Source organism: Watersipora subatra, chromosome 7 (assembly GCF_963576615.1).
Source record: "Watersipora subatra chromosome 7, tzWatSuba1.1, whole genome shotgun sequence".
NCBI lineage: Eukaryota > Metazoa > Bryozoa > Gymnolaemata > Cheilostomatida > Watersiporidae > Watersipora > Watersipora subatra.
Genome location: NC_088714.1, coordinates 20,709,201 through 20,734,725, shown reverse-complemented (window position 1 = coordinate 20,734,725; position 25,525 = coordinate 20,709,201). Strand labels below are relative to the sequence as shown.

At 35.7% G+C, this 25,525-nt stretch overlaps 1 protein-coding gene across 1 annotated transcript; it reads left to right on the top strand.

Moving 5' to 3' along the window:
- The first annotated feature begins 1,605 nt into the window (after positions 1–1,605).
- Positions 1,606–23,851, top strand: LOC137399522 (GDP-Man:Man(3)GlcNAc(2)-PP-Dol alpha-1,2-mannosyltransferase-like). Its single transcript, XM_068085675.1, has 10 exons — positions 1,606–1,668; positions 3,110–3,236; positions 4,717–4,811; positions 7,709–7,911; positions 9,132–9,261; positions 12,407–12,544; positions 14,280–14,475; positions 17,568–17,820; positions 19,648–19,770; positions 22,776–23,851. The coding sequence occupies exons 1-10, from the start codon at positions 1,658–1,660 to the stop codon at positions 22,943–22,945; spliced, it is 1,446 nt and encodes a 481-aa protein (XP_067941776.1). The 5' UTR covers positions 1,606–1,657; the 3' UTR covers positions 22,946–23,851.
- Positions 23,852–25,525: the final 1,674 nt, after the last annotated feature.

The window sequence follows — 25,525 nt, the reverse complement described above, 5'->3', positions numbered from 1 at the left end:
TGGAAACCGTCAGAGATAACTTTTTAAAAATCTAAAACTTGCTAAGTTTTCAAAGTTTTTTAAAAGAGCTATGGCGCTATGACTACTTTGGGGACCTATTGGAGTTCAAAGTTGGTTGTGCCTAAGATATCAAACTTGTCATGGTTCGAAGGGTTTCGAGCATTGTTCAAAACAATATCTGAGACATATCTAGGTTATGGTTATGTAGAAGGAAGCCACTAGGGTGCTGAATGATTTTTATCTTGATGCTGGGATGGCTAGGTCTTTGGTACCCTTTGGGATTTAGTAAGCTATTGTTCTACAGTGCTTTGTCAACACCTGCTCTTCCATTGACACCCTCGCATAAGGCGCCATGCAACTTTTTTATATGGCACTTCTTTTTCATTCTTAGCTTTTGTCAATACGACTAATGCGTTGCTCATTAACTGCAGTAAAGTATGATGAACAATAACTGCTATTTTAAATCAGAGTGTCATTTCGACCAGAGATGACTTAAAAAAGTTGAAAAGATTTTTTTTATAGTGAGTTAGCCGCAAATCTGAAAATCTACTTGAAATGATATTATCCTGTTGGCCTAATGTTAAAGTTCAATTGACACCTTGTTCACCTCCCAGAATATCAGTAGTATTTATTCCAGTAGTTAAGCTACTAACCAATCAAAATTATATACTGTAATTAATGTTTTTATCGCTTTTTTCTCACATTTCCAAGGAAAATACATCTACAATTTTTTACTTATTAAATCTTGAACATGGTTTACCCTTATCCTAAAATATTGCTCATTTTCAGTTATAAATAGATTTTTGCTAGTTTTTATGGTGTTCATTTCGTTTTAGAATTCTGGTTAATTTATCATCATTAATTTTTCTATTATTATGTAGTCAGAATTTGTACACAATTTGCATTGAGCAAAGTTTTTGATGGGATTATTCAAACAATTCCCGCCAAGGTTTTTTAGGCTTGTTGGGTTATAATAAATATACAAAATTTATGTAAAATATTAAGTATCAATCGCATTTTCATCTCATAGTCATTCTATTTTTAAGCGTAAAGCGTGCCTATAGTGATGGATTTTATTGGGATACATTATGAATTTTTTTTATTAAAAGCGTAGAATTTACTCCAGCATGTTTTCTACTGTAACGAATTTTAGGCACTTCAAGCGCGTCGATCATTCCATGTATTGTATTGTACCATCTCATGTATTTTTATTAAATAACATATAATACATTTCCTCAGTTTAATTAAAATAAGTTGATGTAGTTAAAACATCGCAGTCTTCATTTAGGAAACTTGGTCTAGAAGAGGCATAAGCTGTAAGATGGGAATTAGTATTTGCCTTATGCTCATTTATCACCTATTTGTATTCTTACGTTTTTGCCCATTATGTTCTGCTGGACAACCTGTAATGCATGCGCTTCATTAGTTTGATCTATGACTCGTGAGTAAAACAATTTTATACGAATACATCAACAGTAGTTGTGTTTCCTTCCAACGTGGTGTTATGAGAGCATTTCCTTTTCCACTCGATGGTACTTGATAAGATAAAATGATGGGATATGGAGCTGGAAACTAACGCTTGTTTATCTTTCATATGTGTTGTTTGTTGTAGTTTACTCACTGGCTGAGATAAGAGCTAGTATATGCATGGTACAACATGCTGACTGGGTATGTGTAACATATTGTCAGATAACCTACTGATTTGCCTAGATAAGCGGGTAAAGTAAAACAAAATTATATATGTATTATAACGAGCAGTGTCTGTTCGTTGTAAGACCTACATGTAACTCAAGGTTAAAGGTTCGGAGAAAAAGATTGGTTTCAATGAGATTCTAACTCGTGACATGTAGCTTGTTAGACCAACCCTCTACAACTGCACCAATTGACCACCTTTAGGTATTTCTCAATAACTGTGCAGCCACTTATTCTCTGTGTTTTATCGTGACACCTGACGATCTCTCACGACATATTAGATTGCCAAGCTAATAGTATATATATAGTGATACCCCTATACACCATTTTTTCTTTCAAGTGCGGCGAGAGAAAAAACGATTTCTTAAGGTTAACTACGGGACTCGTGTTATTCAAATCAAATTTGAGAAGTTGTACCAACTCGACACTTCAAGTTATACCTACATATTTTTTGACATGTAATTCCATAAATTCTTTATGCTCGGTGGCATTTACTACAGCTCTTTCACTACCGCATTAAAAACTGACCGAATTATTATTCTGACCGAATTAATTCCAACGGATTTTCGAAAAAACGATATACCGCTAGTATTTATACAATATCTCGAGAATCAATGCAGATATTGTTTTACTGTAAAATGCATCTTATTCAGAACAAAATTCTCTACAAGATGAGTACAAAATTGTTTAGTGAATCCCACTCCTGCAAAATTTCGGATGCTTCCTTTGCATTGAAAGAATGTGGTGAGTTCATTATTGCCATGATGATCGCGATTTGGTTTTCCCGTTTTTAAAAATGATTAAAAATGGAATTGCATAGCAAAAAGATTTCCGATAGGATGCAAGTGATTGGCAACAAGGTTGTTTCATTGGAGACAAAATTTGATTGGTCTAGCTAATGTGTAGGCTTATTAATGAAAAAAAAGTGAAACTCTTTTTAGAAGCCGATACATCGGCTTATGATCTGTACTTCTATTACCGCGAAAGCCGATACATCGGCTTACGGTAGCGAAAGAGTTAAGTAAAAGGAGGTTTATGTTATAGGGGCGTCAACCGTACAATATTTATATAATAATTACCTAGCGTACATATAGCCGCAGCCCAAATAAAAACTTATGTATTATGACACTAATGAAACTCTGATACTAAATCTCTAACGCAGGAAACATTGAGTTCTCACAGCAAAAATAATTTAGCAAAGATTAATGCATGCAGTAGAGATAACTTACTTGCATATAGAGATACATTAAAAAGCTAATTAAAATGTAGTATTATATTGGATAAAAGATGTATGTAGTGTATTGGTACATTGTTTGCTGGCTTGATGGATATTAGCCTTGTGTCTACCCTATCAGACATGACTCGGTCATTGTATTATATTTGCATAGCTATTGTCTGCTGACGGGTTGGTTTGCAGGCTTGTCTCAGATGTGGCTGGCAAGGCACTGCTGATAATAACCTTGGCCCTGCCACCTCTCCTGTTTTCTTTATGGATGCTGCTGCGGGCTGTCCGGGACTACAGGAAAAAGATGTGTCGTAGAAAAGTGAGTTGATGAACCTTTAAGTTCGATTGCGGTTAGGTGTTCATAATAAGCAAAACTCTATTCTTGATGCTATGGGTTTGATCTAACAACTTTCTTGGGTGTTCGGAGACATGAAGTTTGTATGTGCTTATCTTTTTATATCCTTCTGAGTTGTTGATCGTAAAATAGGCAAAAGGTAGTCATGCTGATCGGTTTTTATATAAGTCCTGTGTGGATGATGTTCATCATCATATGAAGATTAATATATGAATAACAGTAAATTTATTGAACCACTAATATTAAGTGTAGGATTTTTAGGGCTAAAATGTGCTGGATTACAATATTCCACCACTTGGCGTGCCTATGTTGGCATATTAATATATTATAATAACATGTATAAATACATATTAATATACAGTGCACCCTCAGGATACAATTTTGATCCGTTCCAGGATTGGCATCGTATGGTGAAAAAATCATGTGTAGGGGTATAGAAACCATAGAAATTATATAATGCAAACAACCCCTTGTAAAAATCGTCAAAATTCTATATAAGTGCTGTAAATATTAAACATTAGTAACAAAATAGTATGTTACTAATTCTTAGTAACTATAGTTACCTACAGTAACTTTATTATGTTTAGTAAATTTATTGGTCATTGCTACATTAAAATGTATCGTTACAATGTGTTATGAACAGTACTACGTACCTGTGGAAAGTTTTTGCCTTCAAGATAGATGTATGTATAACAAAAACCTTGAATTCACTTCAAATAAGTTTAGCTTGCTAAACACACACACTCAAAGCTAAGTTTTATTATGTATTTTAAACTATTTTACTTAATTTCAACTTTTTATCACTAAAATTTTATTATTTATGAGTTTCTGTATTCGCTTTTACTATTACTTTTAGCGGACCTGTTTAAAACATTTTTCAATCTAATTCAGCAGGAAAACTGCTTTCACTATTACTTTTAACGACCTGTTTAAAACATTTTTCAATCTAATTTGGCAAGGAAACCCGAATGATGCTGTTTTCGTAATGAAGTGGATTTTTGTTAGCAGGTCAAGGGAAGTTGTCTGACCACTGGACTTTCTGTATGAAGATATCGCAACTACAACTTTGCTACCAATGTTGTAGGAAAAGTATTACCTTTTCACTTGCGAGAATTGCTCAACTCGTAGAAATCGGTCATCGTGTCTCTTTCAGGTGTTATGAAAATATTTTTGGCGAACATCATTTGAGGGTCTTTGTTATTTTGACGCTTGTAATAAGCACATCGACTGCCTAATTTAAACTCGGGCAAAAATTTCATTGGATTCATATGATGAAATAAGATTTTAATGATGAGGTGAAAAAATCATCATGTTCCACTTCGTAAAGTGAAAAAATCATCTATCAGGGTAATCGTATCCTGAGAAACAGAAAACATGACACATCTACACAAAACCTCCGTCACTTGCGTCATCACTCCATATTCATCATGTTATTCTGTTGTAGGGTAGAATAACCATAGGTTTTTTCCATCCGTACTGCAATGCTGGAGGGGGTGGAGAGAGAGTGCTTTGGTGTGCCATTCGTGCTCTGCAGATCAAGTAGGTCAAATTTCTCTCTTTCAGAGGTGGATTGAAGGACTAATTTAAAGGTCAACTAACAGCTCACAAGGCCGACGCCTTGTTAGTAACACATAACATGATCAATTTAAGTTTCAATGATATTTCTGTGTAATTTTTACCAAATACTAGGTTTTATCAACACTTTCAAGTCACAAAAATAACACAAAGATTTTCAAAATACCGACCGGAAATAGCTGCGAAAGTAGAAAGTTCGTTTGGGTTTTAAGCTAGATTTTCCAAAAATTGTTTATTTAACTTAATAATGAAAGTAGAGCAAGTATTGGTAAGTTTTTAAAATTAAAAAGTAGCTTTGACGAATAGCAAGTTTTTGTGAAGTTTTTAAAATTTATAATTTGTGTAAGGAAAAATTTAGTGCTAACACCATCTACAGAGATGAGACGTGCAAGCCAATCGGTGTTTCCATAACCGCTATTGGAAATGTAATAGCGGTAAGTGGGATGTATAAATACAACATAGACATATGTGCAACCTGCCTTAACCTCGGTCGATAATTGCAGAAGTTTGAAATTGCTAAGTGGTTAACTAGACCACCGCTAGCTTGTAACAGTTTTCGGTTAGTATTATAGTTTTTTTTACTGTGAATTTTGTCTTACTAGATTGATATTTAAAATGCATGTTATGCATTATGAGTAATGCTAAAGATAAAGGCCAACATGAACCAGTCTGTCCTGCATTCATGCATTGTCTAGTCGTCTGTATGGGCGTCATAATTCATAGTCTATGCTTTGCAGTAAAAATGGCCTCACATCGCAGTGGAGAGCTTGCTTCGCAAATATTTGGTCTCCATAACTGCTTTTTGTCTGCTACTTTTCGAACCGTTGATAAAAAACAGTATCAGGGTTATAGTGGGATAACCAAATGTAATTTTAAAATATGACAAACAATTTCAGTCAATAATTGATGATATACAAAGAAATTTTCCAAAAAAGGATTTCTAACTTATCTGAAGACTCAGCAGTTTTATTAATTAGTAGGCTACATATCTATATTAGTAGGCTACATATCTATATTTGCGGGCTACATATCTATAGTAGTAGGCTACATATCTATAGTAGTAGGCTACATATCTATAGTAGTAGACTACATATCTATAGAAGTAGGCTACATATCTATAGTAGTAGGCTACATATCTATATTAGTAGGCTACATATCTATAGTAGTAGGCTACATATCTATACTAGTAGGCTACATATTTATAGTAGTAGGCTACATATCTATAGTAGTAGGCTACATATCTATAGCAGTAGGCTACATATCTATAGTAGTAGGATACATATCTATAGTAGTAGGCTACATATCTATGCATTCTCATACATCGTTTGGTTCTACCTTGTTCATATAATATTAACCAGTGCTTCACACCTTCCTTTTGTAGTTTTAAATCATCTATTAACCTTCAATAAGATTTACGGAGTTCATTCAGTAAAAGGTTTATTTTCTGAAATGTTACACGTCTTACTATCAGATCCCATGTCCTTAAAGTATAGGTAAACGTAAAAGTGTAGGGGTTTTGTCAGGCATACAATTTTACATATCTTTATAACATATAGTGGAACCTTTGCTTTAGAAATTAATTCATTTCCGGAGCCATTTTGTAAATAAAAAATTTCGTTGGTAAAAACCGATTGTATTATATATGTAACCTGATCCATTCCAAGCCTCCACAAAACTCGAACATACCGTTTGTATAAATCATAAACACATCTAAGGGTTAAAATTTGTAACAAATACATGCTAGAGTTTTATTACGACAATAGATAAAAAGTAGACATGGAAAGGAGAAAGAGCAGAGCAAGAAAGCATTTCAGGGAAACAAGCTATGGCATCATATGAACACAAGATATGCAATAACTCGTCATTGTAAAGCCTCTTAAAGGTGACTTGCAACAATATTCACATTACAGTTATTTGGTATCATAAGGTTTGTTATGTCTTACTCTGCGGTGTTGTAGGGTTAAAATATCTGGAAATGTGATTACAAGCTCTTAAAAGCTCAAAAACGAACAGTTTATCGCAGCCATCACGAAAACGCCGTAGGTTGGAATTCCTTTATTTCGATGATGTACTCAACTCGGCGTGGTTATTGTTTTGACACATGATGTTATCACGTGAATTGAAAGGCCAATAAAAGGCTCAATATAAAACGTCTCGTAGCACTAGTTTATGACAAACACTTCGGGTTCTACTGCAAAGCCCTTATCAAATATAGACGCTCGCTGCTTTACAGTTTTGTTTCAGCTTGGTGTTATCGTCTAGCCGTAATCTGATCATGTGACCCATACTTCCTGCCAAATGGCACGAACAATTTCTGCAGAATTTTTCGACTTTCACAGGTGACCAACAGGCTCCTCATGTTCATCAGAGGATGATATGCCCTCCTCCGAGATGAGGGAAAAAAATTAAGCTAATTTTTAGGCTAGGTTTTGAGATATCAGTGCTCAAAGTGACAGCATTACAATCATAATGAAATAGATGCGTAAGGACAATTACCATGGTGTTTTTGAGTGCGTGAAGTGTATTGGTGAAAATATTTTGACGAATGAAGTTGCATGAAGGTGTAAACAGAAGCTCATCGTGTTCAACTACTTCCTATTTGAATCGTTTTGGAGAAGGATTCCAACCTACAGCGTTTTCGTGATGGCTGCGATTAGCTGTTCATTTTTTAGCTTTTAAGAGCTTGTAATCACATTTCCACATATTTTGCACCTACAACACAGCAGAGTGAGACATGGTGAACTTTTTGATACCAAATGACTGTAATGTGAATTTTGTTGCAAGTCAACCTTTAAGCAGCGATTTACATGTATATTGCATTATTGCTATCGCATCAGATATACAACTAAGTGTTGTGACAGGTACCCTCAGGTTGACTGCATTGTCTATACTGGAGACATTGATGCTACAGATGAAGAAATCCTGAGCAGAGCTAGTGACAGGCTTGGGGTGGAGCCAATACGGGAGGTAGAATTTATCTACCTCAACACACGCCACTGGGTTGAAGCTAAGCGATATCCTGTGCTAACTCTATTGGGACAAAGCTTGGGGTCATTGGTTCTAGGTATGAACATTATTCTATGCTGAATAAACTAGACATCCACTCTCAGGCAACAAGGTGGATGTCTAGTTCTTGCCTAGATCTCATCTAGGATTCATCCAGATTGGGGATTCTAGGCCTGACATACTGTTTCCACTGCAGTGCATATGTACTGGGTCAATTGCTCCTTTACTACATTCCTACTAGGTCAATTGCTCCTCTACTGTACATCAACATTTCTACTAGGGCACATGTTTCTCCACTAAGTATGTACAGGGGAACCTTTACTTACAAAATTAATTCATTCAAGAAGCTGTTTCGTAAGTCAAAACCCAGTTTGCCCCGCAAAACTCGGACATTAAGTTTGTAAAAGTTGTACATACATGTAATGGTTAACACCTGTAACAAATACAAGTTAGAATTATAGGACTTTGCTACTTTAAAAAATTGAAAAAAGTACACATGAAAAAAGAATGAACAGAGAAATGGTGAATAAAAACTATGCACGGTATGCTGTTGTTGTTTACCATTGACATTGACCGTCTAGATGAGGCGAAGCGAAGACCACGGGTAGTCGGAAGACGACCGTCAGGAAAGGTCGGTATTGTACAGTTGTTTTTTTGTTTTTCTCAGAATAAATGTTTTTTAAGAGCAGAAGTAGAAATATTTATTTACATGAGCACAAACTAAAAAACTACATTAACATACAGAAAACACAGAACTTGAATTGCTAGAAACGCAAGTTGTGCTACTCTGTATGTGATATACGATAACTCCCAATTATACAATAAATGAAAACGAAACACTCATCACTTCCTAAATTATGCTAGCGAATTAAACTGAGTTAAACTGAGTTGTACGTAATACCTGCGGTAAGCAAATGGGCCAAGATACAAAACAGATAGACTAAGATACAAACCAAATAAACAGGCTAAAATATAAACCAAATAAACTGGCCAAAATACGAACCAAATAAACAGGCCAAAATATGAATCAAATAAACTGGCCAAAATGCAAAAGGCTTTTCTTATCAAGAATCATCTCTTGTACACCTAAGTAAAATTTCTACCAAAAGCCATTTTGTAAGTTGAAAATTTCATTTGCACTCTTTCATAAGCAGTGGTTCCACTGTACGTATCTGCTAGGCTCGTATATGATATATTAGGCACTTGGAATGCTTGCTTCACTTTTCTGTCAATTTTAACCATTACTTTAGCTTTAACTCTAACTCATTTCATTTGCAGGTTGGAATGCTTTGAGGAAGTTCATTCCAGATATTTATATAGACAGCATGGGGTACGCCTTCACCCTGCCCCTCTTTAAATATCTTGGTGGCTGCCAGGTTGCAGCCTATGTACATTACCCGACAATCAGGTACCTTCAGTTGGTCGATTGGTAGAGGATTTTTTGCTACACTTTTTTAATAATATCTTTTAACTGGCAAGTGTTAACCCTCAAGTCATTAATTCTGCTAAAATTCTACTGTACTTATCGTAAACCTTTAAAGGTTGACTTGCAACAAAGTGATGGGAATGTGATTACAAGCTCTTAAAAGTTCAAAAACGAACAGTTAATCGCAGCCACACGAGATTGCCATAGTTTGGATTCTCTTTCCAAAACGGCTCAAATGTGACGTAGTTGTGGTAGATGGTTTTTGTTTACACTTTCATGCAACCTTATTCGTCGAAATATTTTCACAAATATACTTTACGCATTCAATAAAACCATGTCTATTGTTCTTACGCATCTGTTTTATCGTCATTGTAATGCTGTCACTTTTAGCAGTGATATCTTATAACTTACCGTAAAAATTCATTTAATTTTTTAGCCTTACCTCGAAGGAGTACATATCATTGTCTGATAATCATGACAAGCTTGTTGGTCACCTGTGATAATCGAAAAGTGCTGCAAAAATTATTTGCGCAGTATTGGGTCACATGATCAGATTACGACTTGCGGATTAGACCAAACCGAAACAAAACTGTAAAGTAGCGAGCATCTATATTTGATACGGGGTCTTTGGTAAAACCCGAAGTGTTTGTCATAAACTAATGCTATGATAAGTTTTATATTGAGCTTTTTATTGGCCTTTCTATTCACGTGAGAACATCACGTGACAAGACAATAAATAAGTTTCATGACTACGTCAGAGAAATAAAGAGATTCCAATCTACAGCAGCTTTTCGTTTTTGAGCTTTTAAGAGCTTGTAATCACATTTCCACATATTTGGCACCTACAACACAACAGAGTAAGACATGGTGAATCTTTCGATACCAAATAACTGTAATGTGAATTTTGTTGCAAGTCTACTTTTAAGAAACTGCATTGATGTGGACTCTGTCTGTATCAAACTGAGTATGTCATAGTCTGATTTGGAGTTGGAAACATCTAGTAGTTTTTCTGGATTCTTTTGCAACAGTGTATATCACGGCTCACTGTTATCATTTCGCTGTTTATTTCTTCACATTAACTGACCGCTATGGCAAAAAAGATCGGCCAGAGACTGGATGTTATATGGCTGGCTAGTTAGGTTCATGCTTGTTATGCAAAGGGAAATATTTTAAAAATCGATATTAGAAAAAAATAAATCTAATCAACCATTTTCTTTTTTATTATATCTTTCTCTGAGCTAACATTAATTAACATGTAGATTTTTTATTACAGAAGACACTTGCTTTAGGCTGTCATAGCTGCTGCTCATTTCTCTTGTCAGCTGTTGCTATCAACAGGAGAATTATGCTCTTATTCTTTAACTTATCTACATTGTGTTTCTTTAAGAAGTTCGCACTTTGTACTTATTACTTTCAGGATGTTGAATCCTTAATACAACTTACTTACTACGGTATTTTGTAAATTCCATAGTTCTGCCCTATATGCATTTTACATATCAAAATAATGAAGATAACGTATATGCCGTGTGAACATACGTACTGTAAAACCTCTAATTGAACGCCACCTCTATTTGAAGTTTTGAACGCCACCTCCATTTGACCAGCACTTTGACATTATTTGATCTTTACTAGCCCATAATATCAACTGATCAGTTGAAAAGTGTCCACAATATTGTATTAATACTTAATCGTGTATATCAATAACATTTAATTCTCTTGTTGTCCAATTCTAGAGCTTTTCATTTTTTCGTTAAAACTTAAAAAGCAACAACATGAAAATAATCAATAATGGTCTCAGATTAGTAGTAGCTCTCTGTTTAACGTGGCCTTCCTACTTCGATGTAGCCTACGTATATAAAAAAGGCTTAAATTTATGATGGTAGATAGAACTTTGAAAGCAACGCAATAGAAATAACTACTAGCTGCCTCAGGCTAATAGTAGTTTCTTGTTTAACGCGGTCCTAATACGTCGAAGGACATGCGTATAAAACCCGGTTTGCAAATTTGGGATCAAAGGTTATCCTAGCAAACAAACTTTTACGCCTTGAATTAGTGCTAAATGCAGCGTGTGAAAGTTTTGTTCTGCTAAAAACTTGTTTGGACGCTTATATCGACTAGTTCAGCAGTTCAGAAGAAGAGTTGACGCCAGAAAATATTGTGGAAGGTATTGGACAACTAGAAGATGTTTGTTCCATTGAAAGCACCAAGCAACAATCAGAATGCAGCTATCTGAGCCAACAATGGAAATATTGTTTTGAAAACGTTAATTTTGTTTCTGCATGTATTTAAAGTATGGTTCGTTTATATCACTTGTTCATGAATATATATTTGTATCATTTAATAGATTATTGTTGTATACCTTATAAATATGCAGATTTATAGCATGTTATTTAATAGCATCATTGCGGCTATCTTAACACGGCTTACAATGGATCGATGCTCACAGCTACTTCTATTGTACATCAAAAGCTAGTTTTGGCTGCAAACTGTAGCAAACATAATATTCAACAATGTTAAATATAGATATAAAAGAAAAATGTCTTCAAATTTAGAATGAAATGAAAATTTAAACTGCCAACAAATTGCAAAGAAGGACACAGGCTATAATATCATCGCAGGTCAATTGCAAGCCATAGATATCAGCTGGTAAAGATATTCCTCGATGCACATTTATTAAGAGATCTTTGACAGGTTAGAGTTAAGTTAGCAAATTTATTGCATCCAAAAGGTTTAATAATCGCTACATCGCAAAAAGAGAGCAAGTTATAGGCGACATGTGCTTCACCCGTAATAGGGCTAAATGTATCTTTCGAAAATTCTGACAAGCCATTTGAAAAATACACTGCCAGACTCTATTTGAACGCCGCTTCCAATTGACTGCCACTATTATAGAGGAAGGGTTGAAAAATAGAGCGCCATGGTGTTCAATTACAGGTTTTACGGTAAATGCATATATATGATATATGAAATATTCAAATGATAGAATCATGAAATTTTATGAAATAATAACTTTATTGTGTATTTGTTACAGCTTTTTGGTAAATTAAAAGCAAACAAAACTTGCATTGAAGTATTATGTTTGAATTCGACTATTCAAGAATGAATAGGCACCAACACTCTGTTGTAGTACGGATATGCTGCAAAAAGTAGAGCGGAGAGAATCATCTTATAACAACCAATCAGCTGTTGCCAGGAGTTCAACACTGAGTCGACTGAAACTCCTATACTACAAGTTGTTTGCTTTCTGCTATGGCCGTGCTGGCAGGTTAGGCCTGTTTGTGTTTGATTTTAGTTGAGGTCTTTGTGTACAAGCCGGCAGGCCAGTTTGTGTCCCATCCAAAACTATAGCAAACAGACTTTGTATAAGCAATACTTCCTTTAGGTAGACTATATATGTAGATGGTACCAGTGTCGGTGACTCTTTGTGTGGATAGTGCCTTGTTTTGTTTGTTTTGTACACGTCCTTTAGGTAGTACTACAGTGGAACCTCAGTTCTCGAACAAAATCCATTCCAGAAGGTTGTTCGCAAACCGAGTTGTTTGAGATCTGAAACAATTTTTCCCATTAGAATTAATGTATGTAAATTTTAATCCGTTCCAAGTTGAGAAAACAACTTCGATAAAATATTTTTTAAACATTTTACATCATACTCTACTGTATACTACATACTATAAATATAACCGGGTAGATATAGATCATATTTATTTTTAATAAAATATTTTCTATGCGTGATGATGAAAACAGAAAACAAAAAGTAAACATTTTGTATGCTTTGCTCTTAAAACATCGAAAACATTGTAGGTTACGATACAATACCAAAAATTGCAGAATTTTATAATGAAACAGCAAAGAATGCCACAGATCAGTTACATCAAACAATTTAGGGTAACTCGACTGAAGGAGTTGTCTCCCTAGCAAATATCTTTGGTAGAGGGACGTCGTCTCAGATGGTTCCTTCCTTTTTGTAAAGAATTTATGAAGCGTAACTTTGCTTCTCTCTTTGTTAATGAATGTTTCCATGCTGTTTCTGGAGTTGTTCCGAACGTTTACTTCTTATGCGCATGCTCCGGTTTGGTTGAGAACTGAATTTATGTTCGAGATCCGAGACGAAAAAATCTCAATCTTTTTTTGTCAAGAACCGAAGCGTTTGAGAACCGAGATTCCACTGTATATGTGGATGGTACCTATGTTGGTGACTCTTTGTGTAAATAATGCCTTGTTTAGGTAATTGAGACAGTGTTTTTCGAGCAGATGGTGACTTTCACAGGCACTACTTTATTCTCTCCTTTAGCCTAAACCTTACGTAGGTTTTACCTTGGCTAAGTTGAATAAATTGTGTATTGTCTTACCTTGTGTAGTTTGTAGCTCTAGTCTGCAGCTTGTCTAGGTTACATATTATGGGATATTTACATTGTGCAGGCTGGGTCTTGTCTATATTCCACCTTGGGTAATTAGTAACCCTGTAGAGGGTTACACCTTATGTATGTTGCACTTTTTACCAATGCCTTTAATAACCCATGTAGAGACAGCCAACGTTTGTGATGAGAAAATTTTGTTCAGGCTTGCGTGAGATACCTACTGAATTATCGATATACCGATTTTAAGTTTGACCACGTGCAGGTGTACAACTTGAATTGCAGTAACAACAGGTTCAATTCATTGATATGGATCAATTTTAATCAGTCATTGTGCAGTGAAGTTTAATTGTTTCAGTTGATTTACGCTGCAGGCGTCATATAGTTGCGGTCACAACTGCTATATTTGAGAAATATCACAACTTGCATTGTCTTGCATTTTATCATGTTCGATCGATGTATCTACATTGCATTTGTTATATTTGCAACTTTAGGCAGCGAAGTCTTATCACAACACATTTAATATGGTATACATTACACAATGATTTTTTATTAGTATTTGATCTATTTTGTTATCATAGCTTCTCGGTATTCTGGTATATATTTTTTGTTGTTGAAAATTTTAATAAATTTGACTATCTATAGGTCTTGTGATGTTGTGATGGTCAACTCGTCATGGACCATGGGCCATATAGCGGATATATGGAGTTGTTCTACCGCTCATATTGTTTATCCACCCTGTGATGTCACAGAGTTTATGAAACTACCATTGAGTGAAAACAAGCTCAAGCAAATTATCTCAGTAGCCCAGTTTCGACCCGAGAAGGATCATAAATTGCAGGTACACTATTAGTCATACTTCAACATGTTATTCATATACTTAACACGAAGTCCGATTGAGAAACCATTCATCTGATAGTAAATTGAATGCATGGTACTAACGCCATGAAATCGCGCTGTATAGATTCTGTATTTTGGTGACCTGAGCACACACAACTTTTACATGGAAAAGCAATCCTTTATGTCAAGCGTTTAGGATAGAGTTCGGTTTGAAATGTCTCCAGCTTATATTGTTCTAAGGAGTAAAATATGGCATAAAGATTTGCTGTGAGGCAAAGGTTTTTGATCTGATTTGTTATTTGTTTACACATGGAGCTTTATTTTTACCTATATCAATGTTGAGATTTGTCGTTGCTTGTTCATTTGAACTACATCAAGGATGTTTCAACTGATTGAATGCGCCTGGTGTTGTTAAAAGGACATAGACTTCATTGCTTAGATTGTTATCGTTAGTTACCTGATTATTATACTTATTTGTCTAGACCTTAACTATAGTCATGGTATGAACTTATAGTATGTGATTGTAAGGTGATTATACATGTAAGGTGATTTCTAAGGTAATAAGTAATAAGGTAATAAATAAGGTGAACCGGTTTATAAAAAGGGTTCTATTATAAGTATAAGCTTGCATATTTTTATATTTTTCAACATATAAATACAATGACACACACTTGCCATCAAGGTACCAGCTTTTGAATGCCTTCAGCATGTAAATCTTAAGATGAAAATTTTAAAAAGTCGTTCGCTGCAATCTCAACCTCGTCATCACCATAAATAGGTGCCGCTCAGAAACTCTTTAACAGGCCCAAACATATAGAAGGTATATGGTACAAATTAGAACTGTAGAGAGAATGCGGTGGCATTTCTCAATGAAATTTGTTGGTTGTTTCTATCGTTTGTGCTGTTGTATGGTGTCTAGCATTGTCTTGGTGATAGATGACACCTAAATGATTGTAAACCTTGATGTTTATGTTTTCCACATCCTTCATATCCTGCTTTAGTTCGCAGTAAGTGGTGCTGTTGACCTTCAGGCCTTTTTCAAGATAGGAAAGGGTAATAGGCCCTTGCATGTCCCGAAAACTGGTAAGCATGATTATATGGGCAGACCATCGTGACTAGAACCTTCTTTTTGACAAAAGATTTGCCATGTTTTCGCTGCGTTGACTGATTGATCCTTGGGTTTCGGTTTAGAGTGCCAAATTCATTCTTCATCACAAATGACAATCCTAAGGAATTCATCGCCTTCTCTCTCATATCAAGAAAGGTTCTGTTCAGACAACTCAACCCTTTTCTGCCCGTGCTTTTATGTCAGCTGTTTGGGAACCAGCGACAGCTGACTTTTGAGTAAGCTAGGTCCTCATGAATAATTTTGTGGGCTGTACCAACTGACTCACCAAATTTTTTTGCAACACCTTCCACGGTTGCCCTTCTCTCGGACTGAACAAGCACTTCAACCGCTCCAATCATGTTAGAGCTTCTCACATTAACAGGTCTACCTGATCTCTCTTCACCATCAATACTTGTCCTGCCTTCTCTAAATAACTTTGCCTATTTTTAGACCTTTTTCTGGCTCAAACTGTCTTCTCGTATAAAAATTCCCTGTTTTATTGTGAATCTCACTGGGTTTACACCCTTCAGCTACCCAAAGTTTGATAACAGATCTCTGTTTAATTCTGGAACATGTGCCTTAGTGGGCCATTAAAAAAACTTCAAAAAATAATCACACGGTCGCATATTCTCCAAGAAAAAAATATGTGAGTCATCTGTAAAGTTTATATAAACATTAAAAAAAGATTTGGGCTTCTACTTATAATAGAACTCTTATAAATAATTTCGCCTTGCTATTGAATGGCTTGTGTACAAGGAGCTCATTATATGCCATGATAATGATTTTGTCGGTGGGGTACTGAAAGAACAGTGTTCTGTTCATTCTATAATAACATACAGTTAGTTGACAATATTTGTCTCGACTATTGACATTTCACCTGAGGGAAGCCATCATCATTGATTTTTACAAGCCTGTCACTTTATGTTAATAGTTAACTGAAAGTTTTCAATGTGACAAACAACATCGAGGCAAATTGGGAGTTGGTTTCACTGAAGCTAAGTTTACTCGGTCTTGCTACCACAATGAAGTCTACATTAACAGCTGTCTTAACATAATCTAATCTATAACCTGTTTTTATATAATAAAACATACAACCTGTGCTATTGGCGCCATGGTTTCTTATTTATTCTTTTTTTGTGCTACGCAAAGTTTTGCCAATAAAATTTTGGTTGTTTGTAGGAAAGTGCCTGATATTATAAGGCTCTCAAGTTGACTGCCTTCTTTTATTGTTTCCCTATTTTATAACATTTATATCATTATTATATATCATTATATACACTGTACCACTCATTTTTTCTGAGTTCATTTATTCAGGATGTTTTTAGAACCACTTAGCAAATCATTACGAGCACGTGAATCAAATCAGTTTCTACTAATTATAAACAACTCAAGTAATATCAAGTCATATATGAAATGAGCCAATAAAAATGTATGTGATATGATCATATCTGTACAGATCATTATCCCCAACCATTAAAACAATTAAATGTTCGTGGTTTAGAGTTCGTAATCATTTGAAAATTTTAGTTTAATCATTTGTAATTTTATAGCTGATTGGTTTAAATATTTGAAATCAGGACTAAATGAGGATTAATTTAATATATAATTTATAGCTGTTGACTAAATTCACAATGAGTAATAATGTTGTGAATCAGAGTTTATTTTTCCAACGAAGAGCTCCAGTTTATTTCACACACTCCCATAAATCAACGCAAGTAATTGAAGCCAGCGTATTTCAAATATTCAAGTCACCGCTCTTTTTATCGCAGTACATAGGAATCATTGTTATTTGATTATGTAATGTGATAACATCCACAATTATATCTAGGCTCTGCAACAACTAGCGCTCACAACTTTTTTCCTAATCAGGATTAATTTTTGTATGGGGCCTATGAGCTGGTTCATCAGTTTTTTTCAATGTAAAACTTTCATAAGCTTAGCTTTATTATTCAGTATTTTAAAAATATCTCTAATTACATTTTTAGATTCGAGCTTTTCATAAATACATGTCAGGGCTGCACTCGACGCAGAGCCGTGGTCTTAAGCTTGTTCTCGTCGGTGGGTGTCGGAATGAGGAGGACCGCCAGAGGGTTGAAGAGCTCAGGAGGTTGGCTGAGGAGCTGGAGGTATCAGAGTCAGTTGAGTTTTGTCTTAACGTTCCTTTCTCAGTGCTAAAGGAGAAGATGGCAGAGTCGACTGTGGGCATACATACTATGTGGAATGAACACTTTGGCATTGGTTCGTATCTTTCTTATTTGCTGTAACCTACCGTACTTTTTGAACTACAAACCGCATCTCTATATAAGCCGCATCTGCTTTATTTTCCAAAAAACGATAATAAAACAATACATAGGCCACACCTTTGTATAGGCCGCAGAACTCAGGACGGTGCTTTTTAACGCAGCAGCAACATTGCTGTTTAAAATGACGCTTTTTAACCTGGTGTCTAACGGAACAGTACCGTTAGGCATTGTTTCGTATTTTCTTTCACCGCTGGAGGCGCACTAACCGGAGATTCTGGTTAATGCGCTCTAGCGGTGAAAGAAAAAGCCACAGAATAGCTGCACCCTTATATAAGCCGCGTGGCTCAAATCGTCAGAAAAATGTAGCGGCTAATAGTCCGAAAAGTACAGAAATTGATTCTGCCAATCACGCCATGTTGTAATAGACACAAACTCCTTATTGATTTTGCTTGACATGTCAAATGAGATTTTCATAGTCTCTGTTCCATTAGAGTTTCTGAAAAGTGCAAATCAAGTTATCAATAAATATGTAGCTCCAAATATTGATGTAGATTACAAAACTCTGCACAAGCTTAGGTTTGTACAGAGTTCTGTAAACATAGTTCGGCGTGTACAAACTCAGGTCTGTACATGCTGGACGGCTTTTTCTTTGCTCTGTAACGGTTATGGGTGTTCTCTTTTCAAAAGGATATCTAAAGCAAGATATTGTAGTTGGCATGTACTAACCACAGTTATTCCTTGACTAACCATACTAGCTGCTGATATTGAAAATCTTGGGACCCTGCAAGTTTCTATCAAAAGATGTGGAGTTTTTTTCCTTACTTTTACACTAGTAGTGATGCTTAGCAGTTGGAAATGGTGGGAATAGACATTCCAATTTGTCGCAAACATTTACACAAAAGATCTTATTCTTTGATTTCAACATTAATTTTGTTTGTGGTTTTTGTCAAATGTTGGATGGCCAAAAGAACAGACTTGTGAATAAATTCATTACTGAGTTATATGGATATGAGCGGAAGAATTTTTTGATAATATCCGTAACAAGTTTACACCCGTAGTTTGCCTGTGTGCTTGTTGTATCTGTAAGTTGTATTAGTATTGAGCCGTTATGAATACAGTAGAAGTGTTTGTATACCCTCAAGAGTCCCGGTGAGGACTCGTGGAGGTGCTGCCATTCTTATATGTAATATCATGTCTTTTCAATTGAGTGAAACTGATCATATGTTGAACACTTTTGGTAGTGACAGACAACTGAAGGCTGTAGCTCTGGCAAGTCAGCTGTGCTATTTCATTTAGCTGTGGTTGAATTATTTTATAAAAGAAATAACGCGAGTTTGCAAAATTCTCATGCATCGTGAGAATTTTTCAAACTATGCAGGAAAATAATTTTGGTTGTTTTAGTTTGATTTGCTTTTTCTGATCTGCATGATGTCACGTTCAACTGCTGCCGGCCATTCATGTTACACTTTCCTACAGAGTAATTAATTTTAGCTCTGTTGTTACCAGACTTGCTCAAATATTACAAAAACAGCACATGAATTCTCGCATTTTAGTCGCACTACAAATATGAAAGCAGCGGATTTTCTCATGAATTACTTCAATAGTGATATAATACTGCTCATATTCATAGACAACTTGCAATAGTCTTCATAATAAATGTAATAGTCTTCTAATAAATTCTTTAGTGACATATCTAGGAAATAACATTTAATGAAAATGCACCCATAGATGTATAATTAACATATAATAATTATATTATCGTTTTTGTGACAAACATTAAGGTAATCTAAGCAAGTCCTGTTAATTACACTATTCATTGCAGGTGTCGTTGAACTGATGGCAGGCGGAACTATTGTATTAGCACACAAGTCAGGGGGGCCGCTGATGGATATTGTTACAACAGTACCTGAGGAAGATAGAACGGGATACCTTGCTAATGATATTGGTGTGTTGAGTAGTTATTCAAATTTATGTGACTTTGACGCATCAAAGGAACTAGTACCCTGGCAGTTAGAGTGCCATCAGATATAGTCAGGTGTAGTAACTATACGTACAAATATTCTGAAATACTTGTGGCAGTCGATTGGTGCAGTTTCTAGAGGGCTGAAACTCATGAGTTTGAATCTCACGTAATGCAATATTTTTCCAACCTCTGCGGTGAGAGGCAGACGCCGCTCTTATTATAGTAAAGGCCCTTGCACACTATTGCTCAAATCAATGTTTAGCTGTGCGAAGGACCACGATGATTAGCTGTTTTGACGTCAACACCAACAATAGTTGTAGTGGTGTACACACTAGTGCTGGGCACGACTACTTCTTGGCCAACGAGTTTAGACTCGTCCCCTTTTGTTCGAGTTTTTCGAATATCGGGTAGATGGTAGTGCTTGGCAAGAGTACTTCTTGGTCAACAGGTTTTTTGGGTATCCAATTTGTTGATACAGGTTTTATGTCTAAAATTACTAAACATCAGACACATTTTAAAATTCACAATACAATTATAATTCTTTTCAATTTATTGTTTTTTACTATTTTCTAACGACCGATATTCGTGCTCGCAGCCTTAACCCTTTGAAGTTTGAACCCCCAACTGTCAGTTTTCAGGCGTGGCGTAGGGTGTGTCAGAATCTCTATCGGGCGGAATTCCGGCATTCACATGGCTTTATTTACAAAAGCCATTTCTAAGTAACAGCGTAAATCAATCAAATTAATTTTTGCACAAGATATTAGACCAGAAATGTAACATTTGTAACAGTTTTCAAATGTCTTCACCTACTTCTTTCGTTTTAATAACAAGCATTATTTGAACGATATCGCGAAAAGATTGACACGACTCGTTTGTTGGTAGGTCATGAATGATTGAGATGCAAATAAAGCACTTTATAATACTAATTGCAATTTTCCAGTATATTTTGAGTCATAAAATAATGATGAACATGTGCTCAATGGATATAATGCTATTGTAAATATTTTTACGAGTTTTGTTAAATCGTACAAACTTTTATAGTTTTAGCCCGAATAATGATAAAGTACTGTTTTTTCTGTTTGATGACATTTGTTGTGGGATGCCTGAATTTTTTTACTATGTTTTACCACATATCATTGTATTATGAGTACCTTCAGATATATATATAATAAAAGTTTAAAAACTTCGGATCATTGGATAGATTGCCCAGGGTTATTGACACGCAATGACAAACAAGGCCAGGGTTCAAAGGGTTAACAGGCGGGTTATTAAACAGCGTTTAGAGACAGGACGCAATAGACCGAGCTTTTGTCCACTCTACTCGACGGATCCGTGTAACAAAACCCGAACTCGCAAGTTCGAACCCACAAAACCGAAATGCTCAAAATCTCTATTACCCGAGACTCAAGAGAAGATAAACCCGCGAGTCCAACGAGTTTTATTACCCGTGCCCAGCACTAGTACACACTATAACTGTCGGTGACTGCTAACCAACAACCAATAGAAGTTAAAAAATTGCATTCCTGATATTGCTGGTTCTTTTGTTATCTTTTAATTATCAAATTGTGTAATTCATCACGAGCGTAGTTCTTCGCCATCCTTGTCAAATGATATTGACACCGATCTTCATAACTGTTGAAATTTGATCCAATGCCATCGACAAACTGCCAATCAAGATGCTAGCAGTTGCGATCGTTCGTGTCAAAGTTCAGCATGTTAAAAGTCCATCACATCATCGCTAGCGACGATCACGTTGGCCGCTCATCGCAAAATAACGTCATAGCAGCTCATCGTTGCGGTCCATCGCACAGCTAATCGTTGATTTGAGCGATAGTGTGCATGGACCTTTAAGATTATAAGACGAACTTGATGCCGCCAAAAGTTACAAAATGGATGAAGGTAACTTTCAACATTCTGCTATTGTTAGTAATAATCTGTAGAAAATCATTTTAATATTTCACTAGTTTTTTACTCACGTTTTCAACCAGATTCTTTACCTGCCGTTAGTTTTGTATAGGGTTCATATACACAGTCTTCCCTCGATACTTTGCAGTTCCGTTTTCACGGCTTCAGTACTTCACGGATAAAAATATTAAAAAATTACATACATTAAATAAAAAACTGAATTACATAAATCTCTCTCTCCCTCTGCAAGCATCATTATGATATTATATTTAATGCGTCTTGTGGCTTGCTGTTTTCTTGTTACATTATGTGAAGTGTATAGGGATGACGCTACATTGTGGGTTTTTGCCTATCGCTGCTGAGTTCTGATTCCCAGTAACTGCGATAAACAAGGGAATACTCTAGTTGCAAATGCAGCCCACTTTCTCTCTCTCATTGGTTTTATAGTGATGTTTCAAACTAACAGCATGAATTACAGAGACAATAGCTAAATACCATATTTTTTCATAATTATGCTCTTGTAAACTGTTGCCATGCGCACAGCTAGAGAGTATATCTCATGTCACGATGAATGTCATGCGTTGCACGTGGCTGTAATCTGAACTGTAAGTAGTAGCTAGCTCTCCCTGATACCATGCTTAGACATCGTTCTAAAATGAAAACATGTACTGCATGGAAATATGCTTTATTTTGAAAATTTAACTCTTTGAAAAATTCCGTTTGTTTTCTCAAAAAATCTTCACAGCAGTAATCTTCAATAATTCAATCGCTAAGACAATGTTCATTTTGTAGTCAGGAGTGCCAGTTATAATAATATAATGCGTATGTTATAATGCATAGCCGACAGTATTTGAGTGCAGCATCACATGAAGGGCAGACGAAGCGAGGCAAATCGATAATTTACTTCAATACAAATTGAAATATAAGGTTGTTACAGTGTAAAGTCTGTGACATTTTTATACCACCTTTTTTAAGTATCTCACTGTAATCTCCTATCATTCATTGCAATTCATGGTCAGGTTTTTATCACTTGTAGACTTATTTTGAGTCTGTCATAACTGGACTACGTCTTTTGTTTTCAGAGTCATACAGTGAGTGTCTAGAGGAGATATTCAGGCTGTCCATCGTGGAGAGGGAGGAAATATGCAAAAGGGCAAGATACTCGGCGCTTAGGTTTGATGAGGAGATGTTTGATAAGTCCTTCCTCTCAGCCTGCGCTCCTTTAGTTCAGAGCATACTCGTAAGGAAGTGAATACCTCAGCCCGGTTAGGGTATAACTGAAGACTGTCATAGTATGTTCTATTCCTTTGTTGCTCACAGAACAATCGAAACCTAGAAGAATGCATATATTTCTGAAATAGTAACACGTAAATAATCATGATTTTTGTGAAAAAAATTAGAATATACGTAGTTAATCAGAAAGTTGAAAATGTTCAATTTGTTTTTCTAACGTTTTGTTGAGTTTTTGTATTATAGTCAAAAGGTTTTCGCCCCACTTTACTCTCTACTCATACCATATCATTGTGGACAAGAATATGGTATGTACTATTGGCTTATATTTGTCCTCGTCACAATGTTAGCAGCTCGCAATGATCTCTCCGCTGTGCTTGCGTTTTCCTTTAAGTCATTACTATTTTTTAGCCTTTTTACTCCAATGCTTCATATCAGACGGAAGGCCTAAGTATGCTCAGTCTTTCATGATTAACTGAATTGAGCCATGATTATATTACGCAAGTTAGAGATGAAAGTGTCTTCTGTTTAAGTTACTGCTGTATTTGTTTATTTAGTCATATTGTTTCAGGGGACTCAGTTAATAATTGAGGCCTCTAGCACTGGTTCATCCTGGCTTACCTTAACTGTTTTTTGTAGTTCGTCCAGTTTTTAATCTTGGCCCGTCTTCCACGATTAGTCAAATTTTTCTCGTGTGTCTTTTACCATGCAGTCCTATTCTGCACAATAATATTTTTGCCCGCTTCGCTGTTGTAAGCTACATAAGCCTATGGAGTTTTCACTCTTTTATTATTCGTATTTTAGCAACCCTGTGCTTCAACATAACAATGCAATCAGATCACCAGTTCTACAGTTCTAGCTACCTTACATCATGCAATTCTATCGGTAAAAAATTATAATTTAATAATAAATGCTTTTGTCTTCTCAATGTTTGCTTCTCTTTCTATGGTTGATTGAAGTTAATTATTTGTGACTCATCTTCTCTTACAATTCTACTAGGGACTCATTAGGTGCATAGCTATCACCTCATCCACACTACAATTAGTTAAGGAAGGATAAGTCTTAATTTGTCAAACATTATGTAGACTCATATTTTTGCAGCTTCAAACTCTATCGTATCAGTTGCCCTAGCATATGCCAACAAGTTTTTATGAACAGTTCTAAAACCTGTTAAAGATTTTGCCAAGATACAGCCAGTTTCCTGATGTTCTTCTCACACCTTTGTAATGTATTGTCAGTGTAATTCATAGTGTGATATTATGAGCAAGTGGGTAACTACAATGCATTGTTGGTATAGGATACCATTGGCCAGTTCTCCAGTTCTCCAGTATGGGATAGTCATACCATTTCATTTTTCTATGCAAAATCCTTCGAGCAGTTTGGCATACAATACATTTTGTTTATGCAAAGCCATGGGTTTGTTTGGTACTGCAATGCATTGTGAGTACATTAGATTATTGGACATTTTGTACTATAGTGTGTCACTAACAGAATGCTCGGCGTTGCGCGGGTGTTAAAAATCAGCTCATAAACAGTGAGAGGTAATGTAGTTGACTGCTTCTTTCCATTAGTCTGGCACATTGTCAATGGCTAATTTGAGTAAGCTTGGTATTAAGAGTCGTGAGAGCAAGCATAAAATTATGTTGCCCCGTAACAGAGAGCGGTAGCATACCTATTTTCACACACAACAACATATATCGCCCAATGAATCCATCAATCTCGTGTAGCTTAATCGGTAAGGTAATTGCCTGGTGAATGGTGGTTCTGGGATCAAATCTTCTGCGATACGGATTCTTCATTCCAATATTTTAATAGCTATAGCTGGACAAACTGAACTACATACACACTTTGAGATTTACATATATATATATATATATAGAAGATTGATCCAAGATCATACAGACCAGTTTAGCTCAACGGTAGGTCTCTACAGCCTTGTAATGCTCTGTAGGTGCATGAAAGTGTTAGTTAGGTACACCAGTGCATTGTTTGTCTGAAATGCTACGGTAACTTTGGCAAGCAATGTATTGAATTTCTGGTACTGCAATGCATTGTGGGTGCGGAGAACTACGAGTCAGTCTACATAAGTCTCATTCATAGCATTTTTTACTTATGGGATTGGTCATTGAATGGAGACATTCTATAGCCTATTCCGCCTGAAGACAATGGCAGAATTACATATGGTGGAAAACAGCGGAATGTTTGTGCTCCATTTACGTTCAATCAAACCGCCAACAAGCCAAACTCTTTACGACGAGGAAAGTGTAGGTAAATTGTACATTGCTCCAAGTTTATTGTTCAGACTTATTTTATAGATCCAGTCACTTGTTAATCCGTACCACAGTGTAATCAACATCAATACTACCAATATACAATAGTGACATATTTAACATTTCATTCCGTATGAGTTCCTTCTACAAACAAACTCGTAATCAGTAAGTGAGATTGTTTTACAATAAGTTGTATCGTTTGAAGCTATTAATCTAAGTGCCTTAGCAATGCTTTGCATTTCATTAGACTGACTAGCTGCAGTGTGGACTGATACCCTACAGTTGTTCATCTCAGACTTGCTACAAGTGATGGTACACCAGTGAGTAGTCAT

Bases quoted from the DNA above. Each gene is read 5' to 3' on its own strand.
- LOC137399522 (XM_068085675.1), top strand. The intron at 3,237-4,716 runs GTGAGTTGATGA...ATTCTGTTGTAG, and splicing joins AAAAGATGTGTCGTAGAAAA to GGTAGAATAACCATAGGTTT. The intron at 12,545-14,279 runs GTTAGGCCTGTT...GACTATCTATAG, and splicing joins TGCTATGGCCGTGCTGGCAG to GTCTTGTGATGTTGTGATGG.